We start from the raw sequence: 26,511 nt of genomic DNA on the forward strand, positions 1-26,511 counted from the left end.
AAGCTTTTATGTCTGGATCTAAACAAACACGTAATTCATTTTTGTCTTTGCACACAAAATGTGAATCTTGGGGTTTGGCATTACCTCCATTTGTGGTTGGGTATACTCTACTGCATAAAAGTGATTAGGAGAAGTTCTCCACATGACGCCATGGCTGTTCTGGATTGAACCAAGAAACAACAAGTCGAACAGGAACTTGTTAGCGTCGTTTCCAACCTAATCAAAATATGTGCAGTTTGTCACTCTTTGCTTACTTTATTTATTTGTGATCACTATTACATTGAGTTTCATATTTTATGTGGGTCCTCACCTCTTGGGTCATTTAGCAAAAGAGAGTACTGGGTTTTGCAATAGTCAAACACTAGATATAACCCCAACGATCTAGAAGATTTATCTGTAATGTCTTATGTCGACTCACACAAGCAGTTCACAACCAGTCTAATAGTTTATCTTAACCCAAAAGCTAGCACATGCCCAAAACTTTTCTGATGGTTGCGCTGCCGTATAACAAACGATTTGCGATTTTGGGCTAGGGTTACTACTGAAGCTAACATATTGCACAACTAACTATATCTACCAGCAATATAAGTTGCCCCCAATCCTATATCTACCAGCAATATAAGTTGCCCCCCAAAGTAGTTTTTGGTAAAATTGTACGGGGAAGCTACTGATAACGAAAAAAACAAAATATTCATAGTAGAGTGGAAATCAAATTGTTCCCCCCAAAAAAACAATAACCTTTTTTGCACAGGAGGGAAACAATTAACAACAACATACAATTCAGACTTGCTTTACCGATGGAGTAATATCGATGTGTATGAAGTGTGGCTCAGTGTTGGAGGCGTTTTCCGCATACAGAGATTCAGTGACGTCGTGAATGTCAATAGTTTTGTCCAGAAATCGTAGAACTGTGTTGTGCCAGAAAACCTGGTCTTCGAAAGCCTCTTGCATAGATTCACGACATCGAGCAATGAACAAAGATTTGCCTGTGACAGTTGAACAAATGAGTAGAATTGCGCCCTTAAGCGGTTTAATTGCTTTCAAAAAGGCCAGAATTGAAGAAGATTATAATTTGGGGCTTTTGTGTGGTTATTTTTTCATAGTAACAGTAATATATGTATTTTACCGTTTCCAGCTGTTTCAGAATAGACGAGACGAACAGAGCTTCGTTCCTTATCGGCAATCGCTGCACTTTCTTCCTTGGCTCTATCCACCGTCAAATGATGTTTTACGTAACTTTTCAGTTCGTTTTCCTCAACCAAGTATCCTTTTGCAACCTGATGCTAAAACACAATTCAAAACTTTGTAGTCGATTTTGATTCGTTCCATAAATTACCCATATCAGAATGCTCGATAATATCAACGGCAATTCAGGTAGGGTGGATTACGAAAACTATATTGTATTTTACACTGCTTTTACCTCATCAAAGCAGGTTGTGATGTAATGCTGACTGTTACTGCTTACAACCACCAGGCGATAGGAATTTTCCTTGTCAGGTCTTTGAGTAAAATTTTGGAATATTTGTTCCACTTCTCTGGCAACAGTGAAGCTTAAGTTGTCGGCACAAGCAAGGCAGTAAATTCTTTTGCCTGTAGAAAAGTTATGTAAACGGCATGTTTCAAGATACCATACCTTTTATAATAGTTATATTTTGGTTCACTGCTGTTTTTTTCCTTAGCTTTCAAATTTGGAAAATGACATTATATCTATCGTTTTCCTTTCCGAATCTATCAAAGTGTTCTGCCTATTGATATACATACCATCGTCTGTGTTGATGCTAATAGCTCGTCTCAGCAATAACTCGACCTCCTCTGCCGTTGTAGTCTCGGAACAGATGAGAACCTCCGAAGCTGATGGCAGGGGCTGGTCAGGACATTTAGCGAAGATTGAAAGCACATTTTGCCACACACTGTCTGGTGTGCAAACAATCAAGTTGGGTTTTCCGCATTCAAACTGATCCGCCCAATCCCTTCGAGGCAAAGCCCGGCCTCTGTGCATGGTGCTAAGTTGTGAGAGAAATATGCCGAGATGCTCCAAACTTACGCAGTCGCTAAGCGACGTGACCTAAAATGATTGGTAGGTTTAACAACTGCACCCAAGAAGGATGGAAAACAGATATAATTGGACAATTAAATCTACTTTTTGAGACTTTAATTTTCAGTAAAACGTACAAAACTTATCAAATAGCACAAGAAATCATTTGCACAGGACCTAAAGACTAAAAGGTTGGATACCACTTGATACAGTTCATTACACTTACAGAAGTTCCCTTGAGATATCTTTCACATATTGTGTTTACGAACGTCCCAATGTCACTCTTGTCGCCAACCTCCAGGTTTTCCTGGATGTGTTCGATTACTTCCTTCAGTGTGAGATCGGTGTGATCTTTCAGAACATCTTTTACCACACCAATCTTACTCCAATTCTCCTTAAAACCTACAATTTATAGTACATAGTCCGTAAACTTGTCGCGCTTTATAACGTTCCAACGTTGCGCAGCTATCTCCGGCTTGGTGAATATTTTAGCGCAATTGTGCTGCGACGATTTGTATCACCGGCGAAATAAACTCAACTCACACTAAAATATGTTATCTACCATTTTGGAATATCCCCCAGAGCACTTTATTCAAACTGTGTTTTAGCAAAACAACTAACCATCTAAAGTTATGGTATAAGTTACTGACAACCCTTGTATAATTAAACATAGTGTACAACTAAATTACGAGCAGTTACCCATTTCTTCATCAAACTCTTTTTGTAATTTGGCAACTCTTGGTTCATCAAATTCGTTTTCTAATGCCCATAGGTAACAGTCGTCAGAGTCGAGGCTTTTCACGGCCTGAACCGCCGCCTTTGCCACATTTTCCGACAGTTCGCCTTGAACAAGCTGCCTAACAATTTTTGCTTTACGTTCCAGCACCGACGCGGGTTCAGTATCTGAAAGATTATGGTCCATGTTTAAGCCAAAGACAAGAAAAAGATCCACATATAGGTCACGACGTATTAAAACTACCTTCTTCAATGTCATGTTGTTCCATTTCAACATCATCCTTAATGCGAGTCGCATCGTCAAGTGTATCAATGATGTCTTCATACTTGGCTGACGGAAGGACACTTGCCAGTAGACAATAGACCTGGTCAGGAAAATCGTCCAAGTCGTCAGCGTTTGCCAGGTTCTTACAAAGGTAAGTTAGTTGGTGAATGTTGAAGTTGTTCAGATGGTAATGTCTTGATCTCTTGTCGCCTAGGTAAGCTAGCCACCTGTTAAACAATTGCAGTTAAAACCTGAAGACTTTTTTGAGTAATTTGGATTGGAAGAAGTCGTAAAAAGTTACTCGGGTATACAAGATTTTTTACCTTTTTCTTTACAAAATAAGGTCATATTTCATTTTAGGAACTTTTGCAAACATAAACATAAGAATGTGATTAGAGATGGGATAGTGTGGATAGTAGAACTTTAATTAAAGATTACATGTTGCATCTTTATATCGAAACACGGAGCTAAAATGAGTCTCTCTGCGCTAAGTTAGGCTTAAAAACTTAAAGCTGGTTTATGGTCAAAACTTACTGCATATTAGCATCTTCCAGAACTGTGGTGAGTTTGTGAACTTCGGAAATAACTTTTTCCTTGCTGGTAATTGCTGGTGACTTCTCGTCAAAGAACATGGACAGAGTTACATTTCCTTCGGAGTCGTTACACCTAAACCAACGATGAAACTTTGTAATGGACAAATGTATTCGTTTATTCTCATAATAACAGTTGGTCACAAACAACCTGAGTAGACTAAGTACGCCATTTCCGCACCTTTAATGGCACATTTTTTGGAACTTCTTGTTTGAGACTACAAGTATTTATCTTTATGGATCTACTTTTAAAACTTGCAATGAAACCAATTTCTCGAAACAAAGACAAGTAAGCCGCAGACAGTGCACACTGTTTCAACCCATCAGTTATCATTATTGCAGCAGGTGACAAGACATTAGCGGCAATGTAAAAACACATTTATACTTAAATATAAACCTTTCTATACAATAAACTGAAACTTTTATGTCTCAAGTCATCCACCGTCTTTTTAAAAATATATATTTATTTCACCTAAGTGACATGCATCATCAGTATCTTATTCAAATAGAAACAATATCACTTTTAAGGCTGAAAAAAATTTCTACCGGTTATTTACCGATTGGCAACAAACAATTATTTACTTATCTATTTAAAGAAGCAAATAAAGCAGGTTGTCACAAACCTGATGATTGTTCTCCAATTGCTAAACAGAAGACATCCGGAATTTCTCAGTTTAACATAGGCTTTTGTCAGTTTCTCAATCACCGAAAGAACGGCAATAAATCGGTTCACGTCGTGTTTTCCCTTTTCTGCCTCACCGGCAATCAGCATCAACCTTGACTGAAGATCTCTCAATTCGCTGAGGCTCATCACAACATCTTCGGCGACTGACAAAAAAACTTGTCAACATTTATATCAACCAAGTCAACATTTATATCTAGGTGACTACAAAATGTGACAACATTCACAATACAACACATTTTCCTTAAAAAATTACTCTTAACGTTTGTAGAACTTTAATTTCAACACGTTTTTTAAATTTATTTTGTTGGACTAGATTTAAGTTTAAGATACCTTTTAACTGTTGTAAATACCTTAACGTAACTTGGTTTCACGCACACACAAAAAAAACGTTTAAGAAGTTGCAATAAAATCACTTACTTGTAAGTTGAGCTGCCCTCGCTTGGTGTTTGGAGATTTTCATCTGCAAACAATCCTCGACGCTCGGGACTTTTTTGTTCTCCCCGCCAACAATGTAATTACCACACTGATTGATCAACTGTGCACGCTTCAACGATGATTTCTCAACAGATCCATGAAGATCTTTGGTTGTTTTTAACCACTCAAGCTCTCTGGCTGTTGATTTCTGAGTAGGAGGTAGAGTTATGTAACCATATTTAAGCTTTTTAATTTTAATGTTGTTGTTATTAAATCTATTCAACCAGAAAAAAACAGCTGTTTGTTGTAAAGGATTAAGTAAATTCCGATATTGGATCAGGCTACAATGAATTGAGGTTAATTTTAATTAGAAGGTATGTGCACATTTGGTCAAGTATATGCAGCAGGTAAAATTAGTCAACTGATTTTGTATGAGTATTGTGACATTGAAAAAATAAAATTCGATGAGTTGGTGTATAAATACTGAATACAATTATACAAATCATCAAAAATTCAATATAAAAAATGTACCCATTTAGTCAAAAGTTTTTTGTCTCTGCGTGCATTTTCTCCAACTTCCTCACATGCTCTAATAAATTCATTCCATCCAGCTGTTTTTGGTAGGTCAAAAATAAGGGGGGCAAATCCCATGACAGCACTGAGAAAACATGAAACACGATCCACCTCCATTGGTGTCTCACCAGCAGAGATCATTGCAAGGTCACTCATAACTTTTACTTCGTTGATGTCTGTAAAAAATATTGAATGTTTCTTTATCTTTGTTATGGGGTCCAACTTTAACAAGGAACAAACTGTAATGCCAATGTAAACTAAGATAATTTATTTTTTGTCAAAATAAATATTTCACACTTTTTTTTCTGCAACTTTTACTAATTTTACAAAATAACAGATGTTCTGTATTGTTTTATTGTCAAATGAATATTGCTTTCACAAAATACATGATTCCATTCATTGCGTTTTTTGTTAAATATAATTTACAAACATACTTTTCATGTTGTCTTTCAACCATTTAATAAGATTGATGTGTTTTACACAGGCAGAGATCACTTGTTCATGCTTTGCAACACTTTCCAGCTCTTTTATTGTTGATATTACACCCTTTGTCATGAATGACAGTTTCTGCTCATTAACATTTTGGACAGCTCCCTGCAAAAAAGTGGTGTTCACTTTTTAAATAAAATTGAATGATATGATATGTTCAATTTTGAATTTTGGACAACAATAAAAAAAATGAATTAGATGTCTGGGAGTGGGCAATCAGTTGCATAATATATTTCAATCTTTGTAGAAAAAAAGTTAAAAATGGGTGCACATTATGGAAACTCACAATTGATCGTTCAAGGTTGTCAAATTTTCCTTCAAACTTCAAATGTTTGCGCAAATCATTAATCTGTAGAGCTTGCTTCTTATTCTGTTGCAATAGAAAGCAATTGTGCATTAAATATACACTATGTCCATAATTGGTCAGTTTCGGAAGATCCATTTTTTCTTGTGAATGGCCATAAAGGTTGTGAAGAGCACGCAAACTTGATCGGACACTTTCATTGTCTTTTAGGACACCAAATAATTCAGCCACTTCTGTTACAAGGATTGATCCTGAATCACAAAAATAGTTTGGTAAATATACCTCTTGACAAAAACATCCTAATACTCCTTTCGGGATTTTTGTTTCAAAACCATTGATAAATTTATTTATATGTCAAACAAAACTTATTTTCATCCAATCATACTATAGTGGTAATATGCCTGTCAGTTTTCTATGATCACTAACATAGTTTAATATTTACCATCATCAATTCGTTGCAACACATCAAAAAGCTCCTGTCTAACTGGTGTCCAGACATTAAGCAGGAAGTCTGATATAGGCACAAGGTGAGCATGGGCATCTTCAACAGCAGCTTGGTCAACAACACTTTTCCAAGCTTTAATGAGCTTGTTTTGTACAGGTTTATTAAACAATGCCTAAATATAATATTGCAGCAATTCAGGTTTCATGAAAGGCTTTGAAATAACTAAATATATTGGACAGTAGATCTCCCATTTAGATATGTACCACTGGTGCAAAAAAAATAAAATAAGTTCCTATGTACACATTGGGAAATATCCTATTTTTTGTACTTGGTGCCCAGCCAGATCAGGTATGAAAATACTGGATATATTTTTTTGTAAATATTAGTTTAACCCAGGTCAAAGAAGTGCAACCTTCATTACTGAATACAACCCATGCACAACTAAGCAGCAAAATTTCTGAAAAACCATTTTGACAAAGTAATGCATCACAGATAAACTTCTATTTGATTGCAAAAAAACCACATGGTAACAAAAGGTTAAGATGAACATAAACATAAATGCTTGGTGACCGGCTGATTCGGTATAGCGCCTTCAATGGGCCTGGCGTACTGTGATGGTAACAAAAGGGTATGAATTCTTTTGTATCTAGGCTATTATAATTCACCAACCTCATACCTATTGTATTTAAACATTTAAACACCATCAAACCTTTGACTCCTGCAAGTTTGTAATCTCTTCCAAGACATCATGTGACAATGGAAAAAAGATAACTCTTGACTTGGGAAAAGGTAGACGATCTCTGGTTCCAATTTTTTTGCAATCCATTACTTGATTAAGAAACAACACTGATGTGTCTGAATTCAACTGTTCTGCAAGAATGGCAGTGTCAGTAAAGACGTTTCCTGTAAAACATAATCAATCAGTTTATGATTACTTTATTGGCTGTGCTTACCGTAAATATTTCAAGTTCATAGCCGTATTTTAGCAAGATGTAAAGAACTTTTTAGGTAGCAAATTGGGAAAACCAGTGTAATTGGAGTGGTACAAAAAAAATATTTTTCATTCAGGCCACTAATTGTTATGACTCATGAACTAATCTAAATTTTTAATACACAGCTTTAACACCACACCACAATATTGCAGCCTAATATTTGGTACACTAACTAAATTTTAACCAAGTACATTTTGAAGCTTGATGTTGAATGAGTTGAATCATACCTTGAAAAATTTGAGCAATTATTGTAAGAAAGTTGTCTACAGCATTTTGTGTGTCCAGAAAACATTGAAGCTCTGTCTGACGATGTTTGATTAGATCTTTCACCTGTTTTCCACTTGGCAGTGGATCCACTGATGTTCCTTTGGAAACTCTTTTTGCCTGCAAATTTTTTGTACCAGTCGCAATAAATGGTTTTGCAATGTAAAGCCGAAAAGTAACTAATTTTTAGTGCAATACTACACCATGGGGACATAAATGTAAGTTTGCTGAATTAATCATTTGTTGCACTGATGAATCATGCATTTTTACATTGTAACTTGTGTATACTTGAACACAGTACATAGGAAAAGAGATTTATTAGATAAATTACACTAAGCATTTTGATCTAAGTAGCTCATAAGTAGTTAAAAGCTTATTACTTGGTCATAAATTAAATAAACTGTTTTTAACTTTTACACAGTTGTTAAAGTCTAAAGATTTAGGTGTTGAAAATAGACAAATATTAAGTATAACAGAGTTTATGTCTTAGTTGTTTGTTGAATGAAAATATTCAGTTTTAACATTAAGGGATTGGCCCTTAAGGGGTTGAAAAAGAAGAATTGTACTTAAATCGGTGGATTGTTGTACCTTCTCTATGCACTCATAACAGTTTATGTACTGTGTCTCAACATTTGAGATTTGTTTTAAAGTAGCCATAGAAATTCCACCAGATTGCAATGATTTAAGCAAGTCATCAATTGACATTTTCATTGTTTTTACTGCCTCCTTGCAGCCTGATGATGCTGAAACACGAGCCTTTAAATCCTTTGAATCTGAAAATTATAACTGTAGTCAACACAACCAAACACAACAATGTTTTTTTGACAAAAACTTTCAAATTTTTTTGCAATATAAACAAAAACTATAGAAAAACTTACACAACAATTTAAAAAAGGCAGCTGCTGGAGACCATTTTAACATGAAATCTAGTGCCACATTTACATAAGCTCCTTGATTCATTTGAGTTCGGTTCCAGAATTTCATAAATATTTCAACACAAACTTTGACTACTTCAGGTTTAAAAAATACTCGTTTTATGGATTCCAAAACTCCAGTATTTCCCTAAATAATATGAAGCATGTAATGGTTTAGGTCTGTAAAGTTGGACCCCAGTGACTTTTTATGAAAGTTTTAAGTTTTTTAAAAATAAACTGAAGGGTAGCAATAAATGTAACATCAAACACATTTTCTTTTTTGGTTATCATATGCATGTACTTAACTACTTTATTTGGTACTGATATAGTAAAAGAATATTTGTGATTTAAGGTACAGCATTTAAACACTTTTATTCAGCTTACCTTAAAATTTTAAAGCATTTGTACATAAACTAAAAAATAATCACTTATTTTTGAATACTTGCCTGCAAGTTGTTTTCAACTTGCTGTATAATCACTTCCATGAAACAAGTTTTGACAAACTCATTTGGCCTTAAAGCATCAAAATCTTCTGCATAGAATCCCAACATTTTTTGAAGATTGTTTGAAAATCGCTGAAAACCAATCATATTCCAACACTTTTATACATTAATGCAGTGGTTCTCAAACTTTTTTTTTTGTTGCAACGCCCCTGGAAAAGTTTTCTGGACTTGCGACGCACCAGCAAATAAAAGTTAATGAGGAAACTTCTTATTAAAGCTGTGTTTATTGATGCCACGAAAGGGAACTATTCTGCGACACCCTTGGAAGATTGAAACGATGCACCAGGGGGTCGTGATGCACAGTTTGAGAACTACTGCATTAATGTATACATAAAAAATAATATTCAACATTGGTATATTTAAACCAATTACAAAGCAAATTATCTCGCTCAAAAATGCAACTATAATGTGGCATTTTTAGTGAGTGATTGGGAAGGTAACCTTTTATTTAACCAAGCAATGGTTAAATTCGTTTAATAGCTTCAAAATCAGATGCCCTTTTAACAAAACAGTTTGTTGACAATACACTACTTGGATGAGCATTTATATGATATAACGTGACACTTGCCCTGAGTAGCAGCAGGACTAAGAAGTCCTAAACTTGGCAACCCACCAAGGTACACAGAGTGAAACACTTACCTATAATCATAATGTCATGTTTAATCATTGCATTTTGTTCTTGTTATTTTAAAGTAAATACTGTATGAAACTTTAACAAGAGTGCAAAAGTGATATAATAAACCTTACTTTTGGAATGGAGGTAATTAAAATCTCCTTGGCCTTGTCTTTCAAAACTCTAGTAAAAGTTTCATTCCATTCTTGCTGTGTCAATATGTTCCAAATCTAGGCAACAAACAAAACATGATGTTTTTTTTTCTGAACAAAGTGACATAACTATAGACTTTATTTGCAATATATTGGGACAGAGAAAAAAACAATTGGCAAAAACAGTTGTTCAATTTATACAAAATGACAACTTTAGTAACAGATCAAAACCATCAACAGCATGTCTTAAACTGACGATCACTGTTTGCCTTTTTAACTTTAATACACTAAAACCAATAGACTGTAAAATCCTTGGTTAAACAGAATCAGTCGGTTTTAAATGAAGGAATATATATATTTCGCCTATGTGGCATCATCAGTTCCTGTAACCGAAATACAATATGATATAAAATTGATTGGTAAAAGTTACCAAGTATGATGGAAAGTATTACAAACAAACCGAGGGAATAATAACAGGAGACAACCATTCGGTATCTTTAGCGAATGTAGCCCTTCACTACATTATAAAGAGCGCAAAAGGCATATTACAGCAAGCACTAATTTTTAAAAGATTCATTGATGATATTATTTGGGTTGCAAGCGGACCTGCTTCAAATAGACAGATACAGGCGGCACTGACTACGGGACTGGAGATATACAATCTTAAACTGACGTTTCGCAGCCTCTGCACTGCAAACGAAGATGATCAGGTGGAATTCCTGGACGTGCTGCATGTATGTTTTTCCCAAAATCCTTTCGGTTTCATTTTGACTGATTTTGTTAAGCCAACTGCAATTAATCGCCTTTTTTTACACGGAACATCACACCACCCACTCAGCATATTTAAGTCCATTGTTGTTGGGGAGGCAAGGCGATTGCGGAGACTTAACGAAAATGATGAGCTCTACAATACCAGCCTTGAAAGACTGCAGCAGAAATGTTTGCGATCGCATTTTCCGAAAAATCTAGTAACGCACAACCTTAAAGTTGCCAAAACCTGGACCTGGGACAGCACAACGGCAACAGAGTCAAAAAAGTCAAAAAAGAACAGCACCACAAGACTTGTCTGGCCAACGGCTTTTCCTAAGTCGCTGCAGATTTCAGGAAAAGAAAGGAACCTGCAACCCAATGTTTGCGTGGTTTACAAACGGCCAGCTACACTTGGAGGATTACTAACAAACTACAGGCGCATTGCGTGTGAAGAGTGTAACTCAAGCACAGCAGGAAGATCCCATCCATGTCAACACTGTGGCCTTTGTGGGCATTACGGCAACTATAAATCAATGGTGCCCAATACTACCACAATTAATACACCCGCTGGAGAAATGCGTCTCAAACAAACCCTTTGTTGCCGCGACTACGGTATTTATGTGGCTAAATGCATAAAATGCAATGCATGTTATGTTGGCCAAACAAAGAACCCATTTGCTGTACGGTGGCGCGGACACAGAGTGGTGTGGAAAACTTTCAATTTCAGAGAAAAAAATGACAAAGCAGCTTTATGACGACATTACGCCAGCAATCACACTGATATTTTAAAACATGAACCTGACATCGCTACATGTTTCTGCATTACCTTTGTTGAAAGACCTAATAAAGAAAATTTAGACTTGTGCGAGGCCAAATGGCAAAAAATATTGGACGCCAAAATAAACATTCAAGAAATGGTCCTGCCTCGAATACGTTAGGAACTCCATCGGCACCCACCACCGTTGGTTTATCTCTGCATGCGCGTGCCTGCCCTACTTTTCTTATCTGTATTTTCATTTTTTTCTCCCTTGATTCATTGCCCGGAGTCTTCGCTTGTTTTGTTTGTGTTTGAGGTTGGTTCAGACAGCGTTGACAGTTTGAAACAGTAAAATCTTGTTTTAGTGTTTTACTGCTTTTATTTATTTTAGCGTGTTTGTTTTAGCAATCAATTTTATATCGTATTGTATTTCGGTTACAGGAACTGATGATGCCACACGGCGAAATATATATTCCTTCATTTAAAACCGACTGATTCTGTTTAACCAAGGATTTTACAGTCTATTGGTTTTAGTGTATTCAATTTATACAGTAGCTTTTATTTATTTTAACACTTGCAATACAATACAAACACACCACAATCACTGGTCTAAATTATTGTGCCCTTTTCAATGTATGTAATATTACCTCAATGGTCTTGGAAGTAGGGGGTATGTGTTGGTGTTTGGTGATTTGATCAGTAAGGGCACCCAAGATTTCCTTTTTGACATCATTTGTCAAATTTTCTGGAACCTATAAAATATTTTCATTGGTTGCAAAAAAAGTAATCAATACAGAAGATCTAATTAACCACATACTGATGTACACAACCTGTTTAATTACAAAAAGGTGTAATTCAAATTACAGTTTAATTACAAAAGATGTAATTCGAAAACAAAAAGACGTAAATTACAAAAAGATGTAATTCCCAACTGTAGCTTTTTATGTAAAAATCTTAATCGCACATTTCGAATAATTGCATAAAAAAAACTTAATAGTTATCAGACATGGCGTCGAATACACGCATCATGTATTCGAACACTTTACGAATACCTCTATGACTGTATTCGAATCCATGAATACTTTGGTAATCTTTGAGTGACAGCCATGTGAATAGTAGTCGAATAAAACGAGTCAAGTATTTGCATTCACAAATTGTTTTGGAATGTTTTAGTGCCAGCAATTCAAATTGTATTCGAATAAAACGTGTCAAGTATTTGTATTCAATAAATAGTTGACCAAAAAACAACAACAGGTAATTCGAATATATACTATTCGAATAAACCCAAGCATGTATTCGTATTCTTGAATACTTACATGCTTTTTGAAATGTAGCTATTCGAAATAATAGTTTCAGTTATTTGTATTCACGAATTGTTCGGAAGCAAACAGTTCGAATGCACCGATTTGGGTATTTGTAGTTTATGCGTAATAAAACCGCCCCGAAACTAAAACAGTATTCAAACAAAAAGTAACGTTTGGGCTTATGAATTGCAAATTAATTTGAAAAATTTTAACCCAACAAGCTTTGTTTTGCCACATTAGCTTGACTGATTTAAATCTCCATCATATATATTTCCCCGAATTTACATATGTTTGCTTCCAAAACATGCTTCACCTGTTATCTGCTGCGAACAACCTAATGTTGCAAACTTTGTAACACAATTGCATTTATGTAACAACACAATCAAAGTTCTATGTGTCATTGTTTCGTAACATAAACAAAAACTTGCCAAATCAGGTCACATTCACTGCCAAATCAAAGGCTGGCAACAATTCGAATTGTATTCGTAAAAAAATATGGTGTATTTGATTTTGCAAATTCTTAGGTTGGCAAGGACCTACAACAATTCAAATTGTATTCGAATGAATTTACTCAAGCTTTTGTATTCGTGAATTGTTTATTCAAAAGTTAACATCAACAATTCGAATTGTATTCATGCACTGTTGAACGAAAACCAAAATCATTCGAATACAGCATGACATCAGCAAAACCTGTATTCGAATACGAATGACGAATTGCCCCATGTCTGATAGTTATACAATTCACCAAATTCATTTGTATTAAGTTTACTTGGAAATACTTGCTGTATGGCACCAAAAACATTGCTGTGCAAACATAAACAAAACATCTTTAAAATCATGAACTAAACATTAGTTTAAAGTTGGAACTGAGGCAGTTACAATCAAAGCTACTTCAAATTACCTGGATTGATTGCACATATATCCATAAATTTTGTTGTGGAACGCAACCGCGCTATTCCCGAGCACGCGGCTCGAGGCATTCTTGTGTTATTTTAATTGCTATGCGTTGTGTGTGTGTACGCACTTGATTTGTGCCTACTGCAGGAATGTAATTGGTGCGTTTGCAATTACTTCGTTAATCATAAAAGGCTGTTCACTTACTACATTACTATTCTATTTTACTGATTTCGAATGAATACAACCTAAGTTACAACCAGTAAACTGTGCTTATTTGGACTCTGTAAAGAAGCAAGGCGCAAACGTGATTGAAAACACAACAAATTTAGTTAAGATTATGTTTGTACTCTAGTTATTTCTTAAAATAATGCAGAAGTGTATAAAGGTTTAAGTCAGTGGTTCTCAAACTTTTTTTGTCGGGTCCAAATGGTGGTTTTGTAAGTGTGCAGGAAGCCGCAAAAAACGAAACCTTGAGAAAATCACTAAAGATTGTTACCTTGAAAGCTAAAATAGCAAACTTTGGTGGTGAGGTTTGGTGGGAGCTGCAAAATAAGTAGTTGGAAGCCGCATGTGGCCCTGAGAGCCGCGTTTGAGAACCACTGGTTTAAGTCAGGTTCTGAACAAATAGCAGCATTTGTTTTGTCACCTTAACATTTTGTGCATAGTCAAGTAGCCTCGAAATCATGTCAAAGGCCCTGCCAATGCATATAGGAGAAACAAAACGTAAATCCGATTTTTGCACAAGGTCTAGAAGTTTTTTGACTGGTGTTAACAGTTCTGTAAGAATCTTCAACGGTTTTTCATTTGAGGAACTGAAATCACATTGACAGTAATTTTATTTGTAAAAACACAGACACATTTACTTGCATTAACTACCTTGTTTCAGCTAATGCCTCGAGATTTTCTAAGATTAGATTGCAGTGGACTGAAGTAATTCCTTCTTCTAAGTACTAAAACATATGACTGGATTAAAACGTTTTTTAATCAATATTATATGTATGCCCTGACATAAAGTTAAAATGATTTAGTAAATGCAAACATATGATGTAAATCGAACAGTAAAAAAATTCAAAGAGTTAATAAATCAAATTTAACAAAACTGCTAATTTTATAAAATCAAATTGACGTTGAAACAACACATACAATAAAGAAAATAGTTTCACCATATCTTATCATAAAACAAGAAAAAAGAACCTGTCTCTTGAGAAGCATTTTTTTCCAATAGAAAACAAGTTTTTGAAAAATCCCTCGGATGTCAAATAACTGCTTATTGGCCTTGTCAATGTGAATAAGCTCACATACAGTTTTGGGGCTCAGTACATCTTGATAAACTTCCCTTATTCTTGGAAATTCAGTAGCAGCAAGTGCAATTTTTTCTGCAATTTCTTTGAGAGACCTTCAAAGTGTTGCTAAGCATTAAAACTACTTTAAACAACCTAAATGAAGGCACAAACCACAAATATTTCATTCAAAATATACATTGCAAGAAAAATCAACTATATTTAACCTGTTATTGCATTAACATGTAAATAGACAAAGAATACCAGAATAACTTTTTTGGTAAAAATCAAAATATACAAAACAGGGCACACCTTTGGTTCATTTCTTGCCTTAGTTTACTTTTTAGATCTGCTAGTTTTAGGGTCAAAGGAATCTTTAATCCACTTGTTTGTTTCTCATTAGATGCAGCATTCATAACAACTGTGTAGATTGGCAAAAATAGCAAACACTCTGGTTCACCAGACAAATCAACAAAAATCTCTTCAAGTACTTCCTTTACTTTGGGTTTAAATTCCCTAAAAAAAGAATTATTCATGTAAATTTCAAAACAGTATATTTAAAACCAGGTCATTTTCCACCTATCCTACTTGTGTAATAGGGTTTCTCTGAAACGATAAAAAATTTAGAGCTCAGCTCTTCTGTCAGGAATGAAAAATTTCGATTTAGGACCAAAACATAAGGAATGTTGATGGAGGCAGCACATATGCACCAAGTCGCTGGGAAATGGGAACACCTTGATGGTGATTACAAAGTAGAAAAGATTGAAACCTACTCAAACTACAATTTGTTTGTGATAAAATGTAATCTGATAACTTGATAAAAAAACATACATAACTAGAAGGGTGGCTTAGCACATATTGCCCTTGCATTTACACTATAACCTATTTTAAAACATAAATATATTTCCTATGCTTATTTTGTATTGGGTCCCATATTAGCCATTGTCTTTTATAACTTTAGTCGTTTCTGCAGGCAAAAACTCATGGGTCCCCACACATGCAAAGTTGAAAATAATGCAATTCAAGAGATAACCATGAGAAAGTCAGGTGTTGTGAGGTAAAACACAGTGATCGGCACTGGGCTTAAATAATAATACTATGTAGAATACAAACTATAAAATTAGATTCACCCCAGATATTGTTTGAAGTATGTCCTATTTAACGTTTCAAAAAACTGACCCATTTTAGGGGGCTAGTAGGGCAACTAATTGGGTTCGACACACAAACTAAAAAATATATAAAAACCGCAATGACTCAATCAATAGTACTGCAAAATTTCAACCAATCCGCCAATGTTTAAAATTTTGACCACTAGATGTGTTTTGAGCAACAACCCTTAATGTTTCTGACGTCATAGGGCTGTTAACAAGCCCCTAACTGCCATGGCGCAAAAACGACCACCAAGCAACCCACCAACGAGCAACATACAACTGGTTGCCCTTGTAACACTATTGCTCCAAAGAAATCTTTCGTTTGTGGTGCCCAGTAACATACAAATACGTTTTACACTTTAGGGCAGTGGTTCTTAACCGGTGGGTAATTACCCACTAGTGGGGAATTTGAGGATTTCAAGTGGGTAATTTGAAGTTGGGTTTGTTGTTCCATGTGTACTCCACTGGTTCTTAACCGCTGGGAAATTTCCCACCAATGGGAAATTTAATGTTTTCGGTGGGAAATTATCTAAGTCAGGTAACCAAACTCGGGCCCGCGGGTCGAACCCGGCTTTGAATTAATCGTTGAAAGTTACTTTAATAATATTTTTCAGCAAAAACATGTAAGATTAATTTCAGCAAGGCTTACAAGACACATATAAATCCAAAGGCCGTTTGTTACATCACAGACAAGACTAAAGTATCAATGACTTTGCTATTGTGCGCGAATAAAAGCCTTTCCTTTGTTCATTGTGATGCAATAAATGCCTATTGCAAGTAGAGGAGACTCTTCAATATTCCAAAAACTTTAATCTCTCACAGAAGCACTATTTAAACTAAATAAGATTGTAGTATACCTTTGGAGTTCCAGACCAAATCGTTTCACGAAATTATTTCATTAAAAGAAATTTTTTTTACGTTAACGTAGGGCACAAAACATCAGTATAAAAATAACAGAGTGGGAAATTCGAAGTTGGTGGTTGACTTTAGTGGGAAACCACACCAAAAAGGTTAAGAACCACTGCTTTAGGGGCTTGTGGGGTAAATGTTAGGACTACAGGGTTGAACACAACAATCAACACCTATAAATGGCATACTATACAAGAAATCCAAATTTCAGCCAATTCTGACACTGTTTAAAAACTCACCCATTTTAGGGGGCTAGTGGGGTAAATACTGGGGTTATCAACAAAAACAAAGTGGGATGCACATCTACATGAATATATCTACCATCTGTGTAAATTTCAGCCAAATCCATCAAACATTTGATGGAAAAACGAGTCAGACAAACTTTGGGTAAAAACACCCATTTTAGGGGGCTAGCGGGGTAAATACTGGGGTTATCAACAAAAACAAAGTGGGATGCACATCTACATAACTATATCTACCATCTGTGTAGATTTCAGCCAAATCCATCAAACATTTGATGGAAAAACGAGTCGGACAAACTTTGGGAAGAAAAAAAACAGAAAAAAACAAACAATTCAAGTAAAATCAATATGTGTCCCCTTCAGGGAAGGGGACCCATAATAAAACCATGTAGCTGCCTTCGTAAACCAGTAAATTGCTCCCTTGGGTTTTCCAGTGAATACATATTATGGGCTGTAATGGTAACCATTTGGCACTTGAGCCAAAATTTTGAACACTAAATGAGTAACCCACTGCAACCTTTTTTTTCTTAAAATTTTACATTTTAGTACATATGACGAGCTTGCATTTCTGGCCTAAGAAACTGGAAAAACTAAAACCGATTATTTTGGGGTTAAATGGGTGCAAAATGAGTACATCCAATAAAAAATTAGAAAATTATTTAGAATATCAGAACAGCCCTTAAAATTTTACGCTTTGGGGGCCTGTGAGTGAATCCTTGGGTCAATTGGGGGCAAACTTTAAGAGGATCAAATATGGATAAATAACTAATATCTGTCCAAATTTGGATACATTTAAAGCCTTCTTTCTTGACCAAACACGTATAACAAACCAGCATTAGACAGGAAAAAGAAGAAAAATACGGACAAAAACAATATGTATTCCCTTCATGGAAGGGGACCCATAATTAAGCTGAACATATTAGTTTAATTTTTAAGCAGAAGAAAATATAATCAGTGTTTCCATCAGAAGAAAATTGAAATATAACCCATAACAACATGGAGAGTCAACAGGGCTATAACAACAACATAAGAGGCTTTAGGTTAAACATACAGTGTTAATGAGAGGGAAAACCATGCCGTCGAGCACTTGCAAGGTTTATTAATCTGACAATGCAGTTCTCATCAAATACTTCACAAAACAGATAAAAACTGTCCCGGAAGAAACAGATAATTTGATTAAGAGTCAGGCACCGAACCGTTATTAATTTTAAGAACATTTACCACTAGCCAAGATCGAATGCTAACTTCAAAAAGCTTGCCCAGTTTATAAAAAAATGCTTTGTATTCTAATGAACCAGATATACTAAAATTAAAAAGTACAATGAAGTTGTATTTACTTTACCAACATTTTTCTTGTTATAAATACAAAGAAACAAGAATAAACAAGAACCTTATTATCATTTTTTAATTTAGATCAAAGTAAAATAGTTATACCTGTTGCCCTTTTCAATAACTTCATAACAGTTGGTCAGCTGAAAAAAAATCTCTGTTCTTTGCTTATCATCAACATCGTGTAAAGTTAATCCATGACAAATATTCTGTTTTAGTTGCAGTTTTGTACTAGAAACACCATTCAGTTTCATGGCTATTATGAGGCCTAAAGTGCCCAAAACCCTTTTAGCTTCGCAAAATGTTTCCTCTTTCTCAGCTAGCATGTTGATTTGATTTGCCAGAAAGTTAGTCAATGTGTCCACCTGCGTAGAAGCCTTTTTTGAAAAATACATGAAGTATTGTATAATATATACTGTGCAGTACAACTACCTGAAATTGGCCATTCACCACTGTACACCGTAGTGTAAAATCTTCTAAAATAGTCACCCCATGCTGAATAGAGGCAAACCAATCACTAAACATTTTAACAAACACATGCAATGGTAAACCATTATGTCCATCTTGTACAGTGATGGCATTGAAGGTGGGCCACAAGTGTGGAGCATTGGCACAATATATATTTTGGTAATGGTTTTTATCCACAGTCATTTTCAACATGATGACATCAAAAGAAATCATATGCCTTTGTTGCAATCCATCTGGATATAGTAAGCCAACTTAATTTGGTGCACAACATTAGCAAAAAATTAAATGCATATTGATAGGGCATAAATTCAAACCTAACAAATAACTAAAAAGCTTGAAAATGTAATACATGAATTTATAACTACAGTAAAACACAGTGATAACATTAGAACAAGTGTCAGACAGTGCTCACCCTTTTCAAAAACTATGTTTCTGTTACGTATCTGACCAATTTCATAATTTACAGGCAGAAACTCCCATATTTTCCCCTTGTCTCGGAACACCACATATTTGTAAGGGTGGTATGTTTTGTCAACTTCCACAACTAGTGAGTAAACATTTTTCCTGAAGTAAAAATAAATCAACATTATAAGAATCAAAAAGTACAAAAGGTATACATATTTTTAATACTGTCTATGTGTAGCTTTATACAGGGAGTCAACCAGAACTAAACCCGAACCCCCGAACCGGTTTGAGTGGTTTATTTCATAAAATCTGAACTGAACCCGAACCCGAACCGCTAATTATGATTTCCTAAAAACCTGGACCGGAGTTGAACCATATATTTTGTTTGTCATTGGACCTGAACCGGAACCGAACTAGTAAAACTGCATAATATTTTGTGATTTTTTTGTAAACAGCGCACTAAAGAATTATTCGAGATAACAGCTATACGACATTTCAAAAGCAACAAATTTGAAGATGTCACACAGTGCAAGGTCAAAATTGTGTTGGACGCTAATAAAGTCAATGATTTGAAAACAGCAAAGGGGTTCGAACCAGGTAATTTGCCCGAACCGAAACAAAATCCGAACCAGAAAATATACTTGTTTTGAAACTTGAACCGAACCCCTAAACACAAAACAAAGTGAACCCGATCAGAACATGAACCTATATGTCAAGCAGTTCGACTCCCTCGCTTTACATACCATCATTTTTTCATCCTATAATGTTAGGTGCAGCTAAAGTTGGTGTTTAACATATGAATTTGGTAGTATTAAATGCTTTCATGCAAGGTTTGTTCAACAAGGTTTAAATAAAAGTACAAAATTGTAGACTGGAAAAGCAAAACAACTTTCTGTGTCAGAGTTATTTGGCTTTGAGGTATATTTTTATTTGCCGACTAAAAAGTGTTTGCCGACTAAAAGGTTACCATTACAGCCCATAAGTTTTTGAAGACATGCGGAATGTGGCCTGTCTTTAATTACTTACATGCATTGTTACTTACGATTGGTTAAAATACATTGGCATGAAGCTTTCTTCCTGAATCAGATAAACATAGAGCTCATCTTGTTCTTCCAATCCATCAACCACAACTGCTTGAAACTCCAATGCATACTTGCCTGCAACATGCAATAAAAACAGGAGAAAAAATGACAAAAACGTAAAAAAACTCTTGTGTTACTTTTTTCTATAAGATTTACTGTGTTAAAATAGTGATCAAATCCACTGATTTTGGGGCTTTTTTGGAGCAAGGCAGATTCATCTTCCGGCTGAAAACCTCCTTGACCTGAAGATGTCAATTCTGTACAAAACAGATAACAGTTGAATATCTAACATTGTCCATACGTCATTACACTTAAATACAAATTGTACCACCTGAATTCCTGACCACATCCGCATAAGAAGCACCAGGATGCTGCATTTGTGAACTTAGATCGACTTCCATAGGTTCGTTTTTAACAACAGTCTGAAAGCAATGCCGTTTCAAGTTAGGTTCCTGTAAGTTAATTTTTAGTTTACTAAAAGTCTATTTTATTAACAGTTGTCAAAAGGGGACAAACATCGCAACACCTTGTACCAACAAGGTCATAGATTCCAAGCCGACACTTTCTTTTACCTTTACCAGACTTATTTGGTATATTTGAAAAAAATTAAAAAAACAGCATGTAAATAGACTGCAATCGTAAAGTCATTTTGAAAGAGAATTTGTTGCACGTATATTAAACTTTCTGCCCACCAGGGATTTTCAAGGATAAAACAGTCAACTAAACAAAGGTATAACATTTCAGACATGCTTTCAAATGGATAATACAAACTCAGATATGCTTTCAAATGTGTTTATTTTTGTGGACACTTCTCTTCAGATCATGTTTTGTTTAAAGCCATTTGACCTTGGAATTTGCACTTCTGATGTTTATGAGCACATATGACTAGAAACAAATGGTAAAAAAACAGAAGAGTGGCTTATCACATTTTGCTACTGCATATACACTATTACCTATTTTGAACTGTTAATACATTTCCTACAAACTGTCCAAATGTCTTCCACTTTGGACATTGTTTAAAAAGTTTAACGTTTTGTTTGGAGGCTAGTGGGGTAACCAAACAAATAAATAATTAAACCCCAATGATAGAAACTAAGACTTTATCCGATTTGGCTAATGTTTAAAATGTTGACTACTAGAGGTGTTTTGAACAGAAAAGGCTTTTTATCAACCCTTAACTGCCATCTGCAAAACATCCACCAAGCAATGCACAAACATAAGTAACATATGTTTGGTTGCATTTATAGCACTGTTACACAGCAACTTTTTGTTTGTAGTGCCCAACAATATACAAAAATGTTTTACACTTTGGGGGCTAGTGGGGTAAATACTGGGGTTATTAAGAAAAATGAAGCAGATCGCACATCTACGCAACTATATCTACCATCTGTAAAAAGTTATTTCAAATCTCTTAAACATTTCATAGCAAAAGAGGGTGGACAAACTGCAGGGTAGAAGAAAAGAAATCAAGAAAAATTACAATGTGTCCCCTTTAGGGAAGGGGACCCATAAAAATTAGTCTACATTTGATAAATTCAATTGGCAAAGAAGAAGGTTGCACCAACTAGTCTCAAGGATTTACAGTTTTGGTCAAATCAGTTACCTCATTGTCATGTTGACTGTCAAGCTTTTCGCTTACATCCATGTCTTCCTAAAATAAAAACAACTCACAATTTATAGGTTGGCAGCTACACATCAGAAATCCTGGTCTAATTTAACTTATTTACCTGAACACTTGATCGCTTTCGGCTACTCTTCCCTCTTGGTAGAGGTGGTGCATCAGTTTGAGACAACTCTGGTTTAAGGATTTCCACTATTTCCTACATAAAAATATTGCATAAAGAATAAGAATGCAAGACATAGATTTTTAAAGGTCTCCACAATCACTGTTCTTATTATTAAGAAGTTTTTAGAAAGGTTTGCAACCACTATTTAAGTAGGGACCCCAAAAGTGATATTTGGCAGCAATTACTACATAAATTTGGCCAACAGGATCATTTCTGACATCACACAACTAATTAAGCTTAAAAAAGGATGTGGTGTAAAATTTGTATCCTACACACAAACATCGCTTTCAGTAAATAATATACAAATATAAATTGTAAAAACTGGCAATTGAGCAAAAAGATTGTTTATGGCTTTTATCAATGGCAATTACAAATTTGGCCCAAACACTATAAATGTTATTTTTGTGTGGGCAAAAGGTTTCGGTTTCATATAAATTCGAAGTCACTAATTTAGTTATTTGTCAAAATCACTGATAAAAAAATAAAATAAATAAACCTAATCCCACAAACCTTTTTAATTGCAGGTGTTTTTGTTGTTGTTGAAACATGAAGCTTTTCCTGGTTTGCCTATAAATATAAAAGTTTTAAGATCATAAACTGTATTTTATAAACATGAACTTACCTCAATTTGTTCACCGACCTCCTCTCCAAAGCTGGAGACAGAAAATGTTATTGAAGGTTGATCGTCGTCAGAATCAGATATAGGAAGAGGTGCTGACAAACTCTGTTAGGTTACAAAACATGTTGCAGGCTGAAAGTACTTACAATCCTAACCCAAAACGTACAGTTTTGTCAAGTGGTTTCAAACTTTCTGTGTTTTTGTCACTTGAAGGAATTCCATACGATTTTTCTGTAGAAATGAGCTTAAAATGAGACTTAAATTTTGTGGCATCAGCAACTGATGTAGATAAAATGGTAATGCCTTCCAAAACACAATCAGGAAATGTTGAATCCCTTAACAACATGAGCAAGTCAATTCACAGAAGTACACATTTAATAAAAAAATCTTACAAAGTTTTGTATACAGTTGCTTTAATGGCACTTTTGAAAACGTCCACATGTGTTTTATAGTCCAGCCAGTTTTTCACTAAAAAGCACATGTCTTTTTCTCCCAATTCTTCAAACATGTATGAATGAACAACACAAGCTAACTTCTCCGAACCTGCAGATTAAACCCATATAAACGTTTAGATTTTGGTTTGTTGTATTGAGTAGAAATGGATCCATTTGTGGTCCAAACTGATATTTTAACCTCTTAAACACTTACAGGTTTGCTGCAGAATTTTAATGAGATCTTTTTTCCATTGATCTTTCGCATTGATCATTAAAGAATTAACCATCTTTTCAATGTTATCCAAACGCTTCTCACTTTTGGTTTTTAAGTTTTTCGCTTGACCTTATTTGCAAAAGAAATTTTTAAAAGCATAAAAACACCTCATAAACATTTCTTTTTACAAAAATTTGAGTAGGGGTTTACCATATCAAAATATGCAAAATAAAAGTGTTGACCATTTACAAAACCCAACATCAGTTTTTATTCCGACCAATCCAAAAGACTATTTCTCATAAACAGCATAACTAAGAAAACAGCCTGAAATATATTTTAATATGCTACTAGAGTAAGATACATGACTAATTTTATTTTTAAACCACTCTTAAAAGTGTTTAACAAAATATGTGTCTCAATCAGTAACAGGGACTAAAAACAACTTTACTACCATAATACTTTTGTAATTGGGTAATGTGCTTTGAAATTGCATATATATATTACGATTTAGGGCTGGGGAGTCGGTAGGTAGTTATTCTTTTACTCTGACTGCTGCTTGATCATAATAATGAAAAATATTTATATTTAAACTCACTTGATTTAATGCATTTTTTGGCAAACTAATGGGCAAAACTATTTAAATAGGTTATAAATCTGAAACAACTAAAATAAGATTCACTGTTCACTTCATTACTTTTTTTATTTCCAATACCAATAATCTAATTAAATCAAGAAATCTGAAAAGGCCAATTATTACAGACTCTGATGTCAAAAATATGTCACTTACTCTACGATTTCAACTCCCCAGCACTACAATAATCGTAAAATGATATGCAATGTCAGGTTCTCATTATTTTTGACACCCAGTCCATGTCAATGTTATTTCTGCTCATTATTATTCACAAACACTTTTTTGTCCAAAAGTATTAAGCACTTTTCAGCATTTACTCACCTTCTGAGAGGTGTCCTTTGTTCTTAAGGTTGGTAACTGTAAGTTTAAACTGCCTCGTATTAATGCAATCATTCATCAGTGGAATTAAGGGAACAAGACAAGATTCCACATCTTCTTTATGGTGTGAAGATGAGGATTGAAACTAAATCACAAAATCTGTTAGACTCACATTTTAAAATCTTTAACAATGACCATTCTAAAAAATACTCTTTAACATGAGAAACAAACCTGAGCCTTATTTTAGTCATATTAACTTTCTGATAAACCTACCATGGAGCTGCTGTGACTTGAAGTCAAACTTGATTGAGATAGTTTGTCTGTTAACATCTCTACGAGTCTGGTGCACTGGTCAGTGTCAGAGATGGCAACAAAATAAAAAAACTGTAACAGCCATTTTGACTTCTGCAACTTTCTAAAATGCATAGATATGTGATAAAACGCAGTTGCTAATTATTGTTATCATAAATAATTTTTTCAATGAAAATAGGAAATTCCATGATATTTGCATGAAATTGACTTTGCCTTCTATTTTTTTAATTTTAGAAAATCAAAGAAAAAAAATGTGCTATCACATTTGGACAAACAAGAACTAAGAACAATACAAATAAAATTGTTTGAACAGAAGCAAACAAAAGTTAAAATTAATTGAAGGTTCAAACTTTTTTATGTTACCAACCATATGCATAAAATCAATATTTACTCTTTTGTTATCATCCAAAGAAGATTTTGCACTTCATTTTCCTCATTAATGAGATCATCGATTAAATCCAACAGACATATTATGTTTTTATCCTTTTTTTGGATGGCATAAAGAATAGTCAGAAGCTGTTCCTTTCCTGTTTTTCCTGTGGCATTATAGTGTGAAAAAGAAGACAGTGCTAGTTAAAAGTTATTAGAAAAGGGCAGAGAAAGATATGGAATTAGTTACAGATATATAACTAGGCCTACCGTATTTCCATCCCCCAAAAGGAGGACACATTGTTGAAAAGAACATAAAAAAATACTTTAACAAAAAAATACCTAATGGCAATTTCACACACAACCACAGCATAGACTACGCACTATCAAAACAGTGATTCTACTGTGGACAAGGCATGCATAAATTGTTTCACAAAAACCTGGAAATTTGTGGTTGTGTTACTTTATTTTTTTTTTAAATCGCTAATAAATTTCAAAAAATTTTGATTTATATGCAACTATGTGGGACAATTATGCAAACATGTGTTTCGATGCTCCAATAAAATACCTTCTCATATTTAGAACCAACCTTATAAATTACTTTTAGGCAATTTTGACTTACCAAATACAATGCGAACAGTAGTTACAAATGAACCAAACCATATTTCTTGATGCCATAAAGCAGATTCAATTAAACATGATACTTTCTCAGGTTTGTTGCTTTTCTTTTTTATGGATTTGACAACATCTGAGTAAATACAATTTGTCGAAAAATTGTGAATATTAAACAAAAATATTAGGAACCAATTACCTTCAGACAATAAATTGCCTATGGAAAGATGTTCAGAAAGTTTTCCAATTTCCTTTACTGTAAATGATGTACAAAACAGAGGCAAACATTTTAGTACAACATCTTTGTCCATTTTAAATTGGTTTAATCCTGACGTGTCTGTTAGAAGAGATTTCATTGAAAATTATGTAGTGTTTATGAATTTGCCACTCTATGGTATTTATGATGTTACATTGAATATTATATTCGACTTAACGGATACTAATAACTGTATAATATAGTTGTTTTCTTCATTGCAGAGCATACCTAACTAAAAAACAAAAAAGAAAACAAACCCTGCAAAAAAGCGGAACCACCATCACAGTCACACAGCATTTTAGCCTTTTTCTGATCGAAGTGCAATAGGAAAACAATACATTTGCCATAGGGAATTCCCCTTTCGTACATATAAACCGCGGTCCATATAGATCAGGGGTGTGCAACATTTTTC

At 34.6% G+C, this 26,511-nt stretch overlaps 1 protein-coding gene and 1 long non-coding RNA gene across 2 annotated transcripts in view; one reads left to right on the plus strand and one right to left on the minus strand.

The window, feature by feature from the left end:
* LOC145209217 (E3 ubiquitin-protein ligase rnf213-alpha-like) overlaps positions 1-26,176 on the minus strand; it is a 41,214-nt gene extending 15,038 nt beyond the window's left edge. Inside the window, exons 1-44 of the mRNA XM_080079489.1 lie at positions 26,043-26,176; positions 25,854-25,979; positions 25,254-25,398; positions 24,824-24,965; positions 24,554-24,695; positions 23,602-23,730; positions 23,346-23,496; positions 23,120-23,288; positions 22,957-23,058; positions 22,845-22,901; positions 22,275-22,367; positions 22,151-22,198; positions 20,879-20,969; positions 20,685-20,804; positions 20,508-20,622; positions 19,473-19,624; positions 19,025-19,293; positions 18,698-18,957; positions 15,274-15,477; positions 14,876-15,077; positions 14,558-14,631; positions 14,328-14,493; positions 12,128-12,232; positions 9,956-10,051; positions 9,152-9,280; positions 8,670-8,853; positions 8,380-8,564; positions 7,755-7,911; positions 7,245-7,438; positions 6,533-6,707; positions 6,073-6,341; positions 5,732-5,891; positions 5,256-5,473; positions 4,728-4,932; positions 4,249-4,453; positions 3,570-3,701; positions 3,015-3,262; positions 2,735-2,938; positions 2,262-2,437; positions 1,762-2,065; positions 1,421-1,590; positions 1,127-1,283; positions 796-986; positions 85-216 (exon numbers count right to left, since the gene is read on the minus strand). Coding sequence (XP_079935615.1) covers positions 85-216; positions 796-986; positions 1,127-1,283; positions 1,421-1,590; positions 1,762-2,065; positions 2,262-2,437; positions 2,735-2,938; positions 3,015-3,262; positions 3,570-3,701; positions 4,249-4,453; positions 4,728-4,932; positions 5,256-5,473; positions 5,732-5,891; positions 6,073-6,341; positions 6,533-6,707; positions 7,245-7,438; positions 7,755-7,911; positions 8,380-8,564; positions 8,670-8,853; positions 9,152-9,280; positions 9,956-10,051; positions 12,128-12,232; positions 14,328-14,493; positions 14,558-14,631; positions 14,876-15,077; positions 15,274-15,477; positions 18,698-18,957; positions 19,025-19,293; positions 19,473-19,624; positions 20,508-20,622; positions 20,685-20,804; positions 20,879-20,969; positions 22,151-22,198; positions 22,275-22,367; positions 22,845-22,901; positions 22,957-23,058; positions 23,120-23,288; positions 23,346-23,496; positions 23,602-23,730; positions 24,554-24,695; positions 24,824-24,965; positions 25,254-25,398; positions 25,854-25,979; positions 26,043-26,154 — 7,065 coding nt within the window. The 5' untranslated portion in view covers positions 26,155-26,176. The remainder of the gene's footprint in view (positions 1-84; positions 217-795; positions 987-1,126; positions 1,284-1,420; positions 1,591-1,761; positions 2,066-2,261; positions 2,438-2,734; positions 2,939-3,014; positions 3,263-3,569; positions 3,702-4,248; positions 4,454-4,727; positions 4,933-5,255; positions 5,474-5,731; positions 5,892-6,072; positions 6,342-6,532; positions 6,708-7,244; positions 7,439-7,754; positions 7,912-8,379; positions 8,565-8,669; positions 8,854-9,151; positions 9,281-9,955; positions 10,052-12,127; positions 12,233-14,327; positions 14,494-14,557; positions 14,632-14,875; positions 15,078-15,273; positions 15,478-18,697; positions 18,958-19,024; positions 19,294-19,472; positions 19,625-20,507; positions 20,623-20,684; positions 20,805-20,878; positions 20,970-22,150; positions 22,199-22,274; positions 22,368-22,844; positions 22,902-22,956; positions 23,059-23,119; positions 23,289-23,345; positions 23,497-23,601; positions 23,731-24,553; positions 24,696-24,823; positions 24,966-25,253; positions 25,399-25,853; positions 25,980-26,042) is intronic.
* Positions 4,883-5,412, plus strand: LOC145209219 (uncharacterized). Its single transcript, XR_013855032.1, has 3 exons — positions 4,883-4,943; positions 5,012-5,098; positions 5,349-5,412. It is a non-coding gene; the product is annotated as an uncharacterized LOC145209219 (long non-coding RNA).
* Positions 26,177-26,511: the final 335 nt, after the last annotated feature.

The sequence above is a fragment of the Phallusia mammillata genome, chromosome 1, assembly GCF_965637545.1.
Source record: "Phallusia mammillata chromosome 1, kaPhaMamm4.hap1.1, whole genome shotgun sequence".
Classification (NCBI taxonomy): Eukaryota; Metazoa; Chordata; class Ascidiacea; order Phlebobranchia; family Ascidiidae; genus Phallusia; species Phallusia mammillata.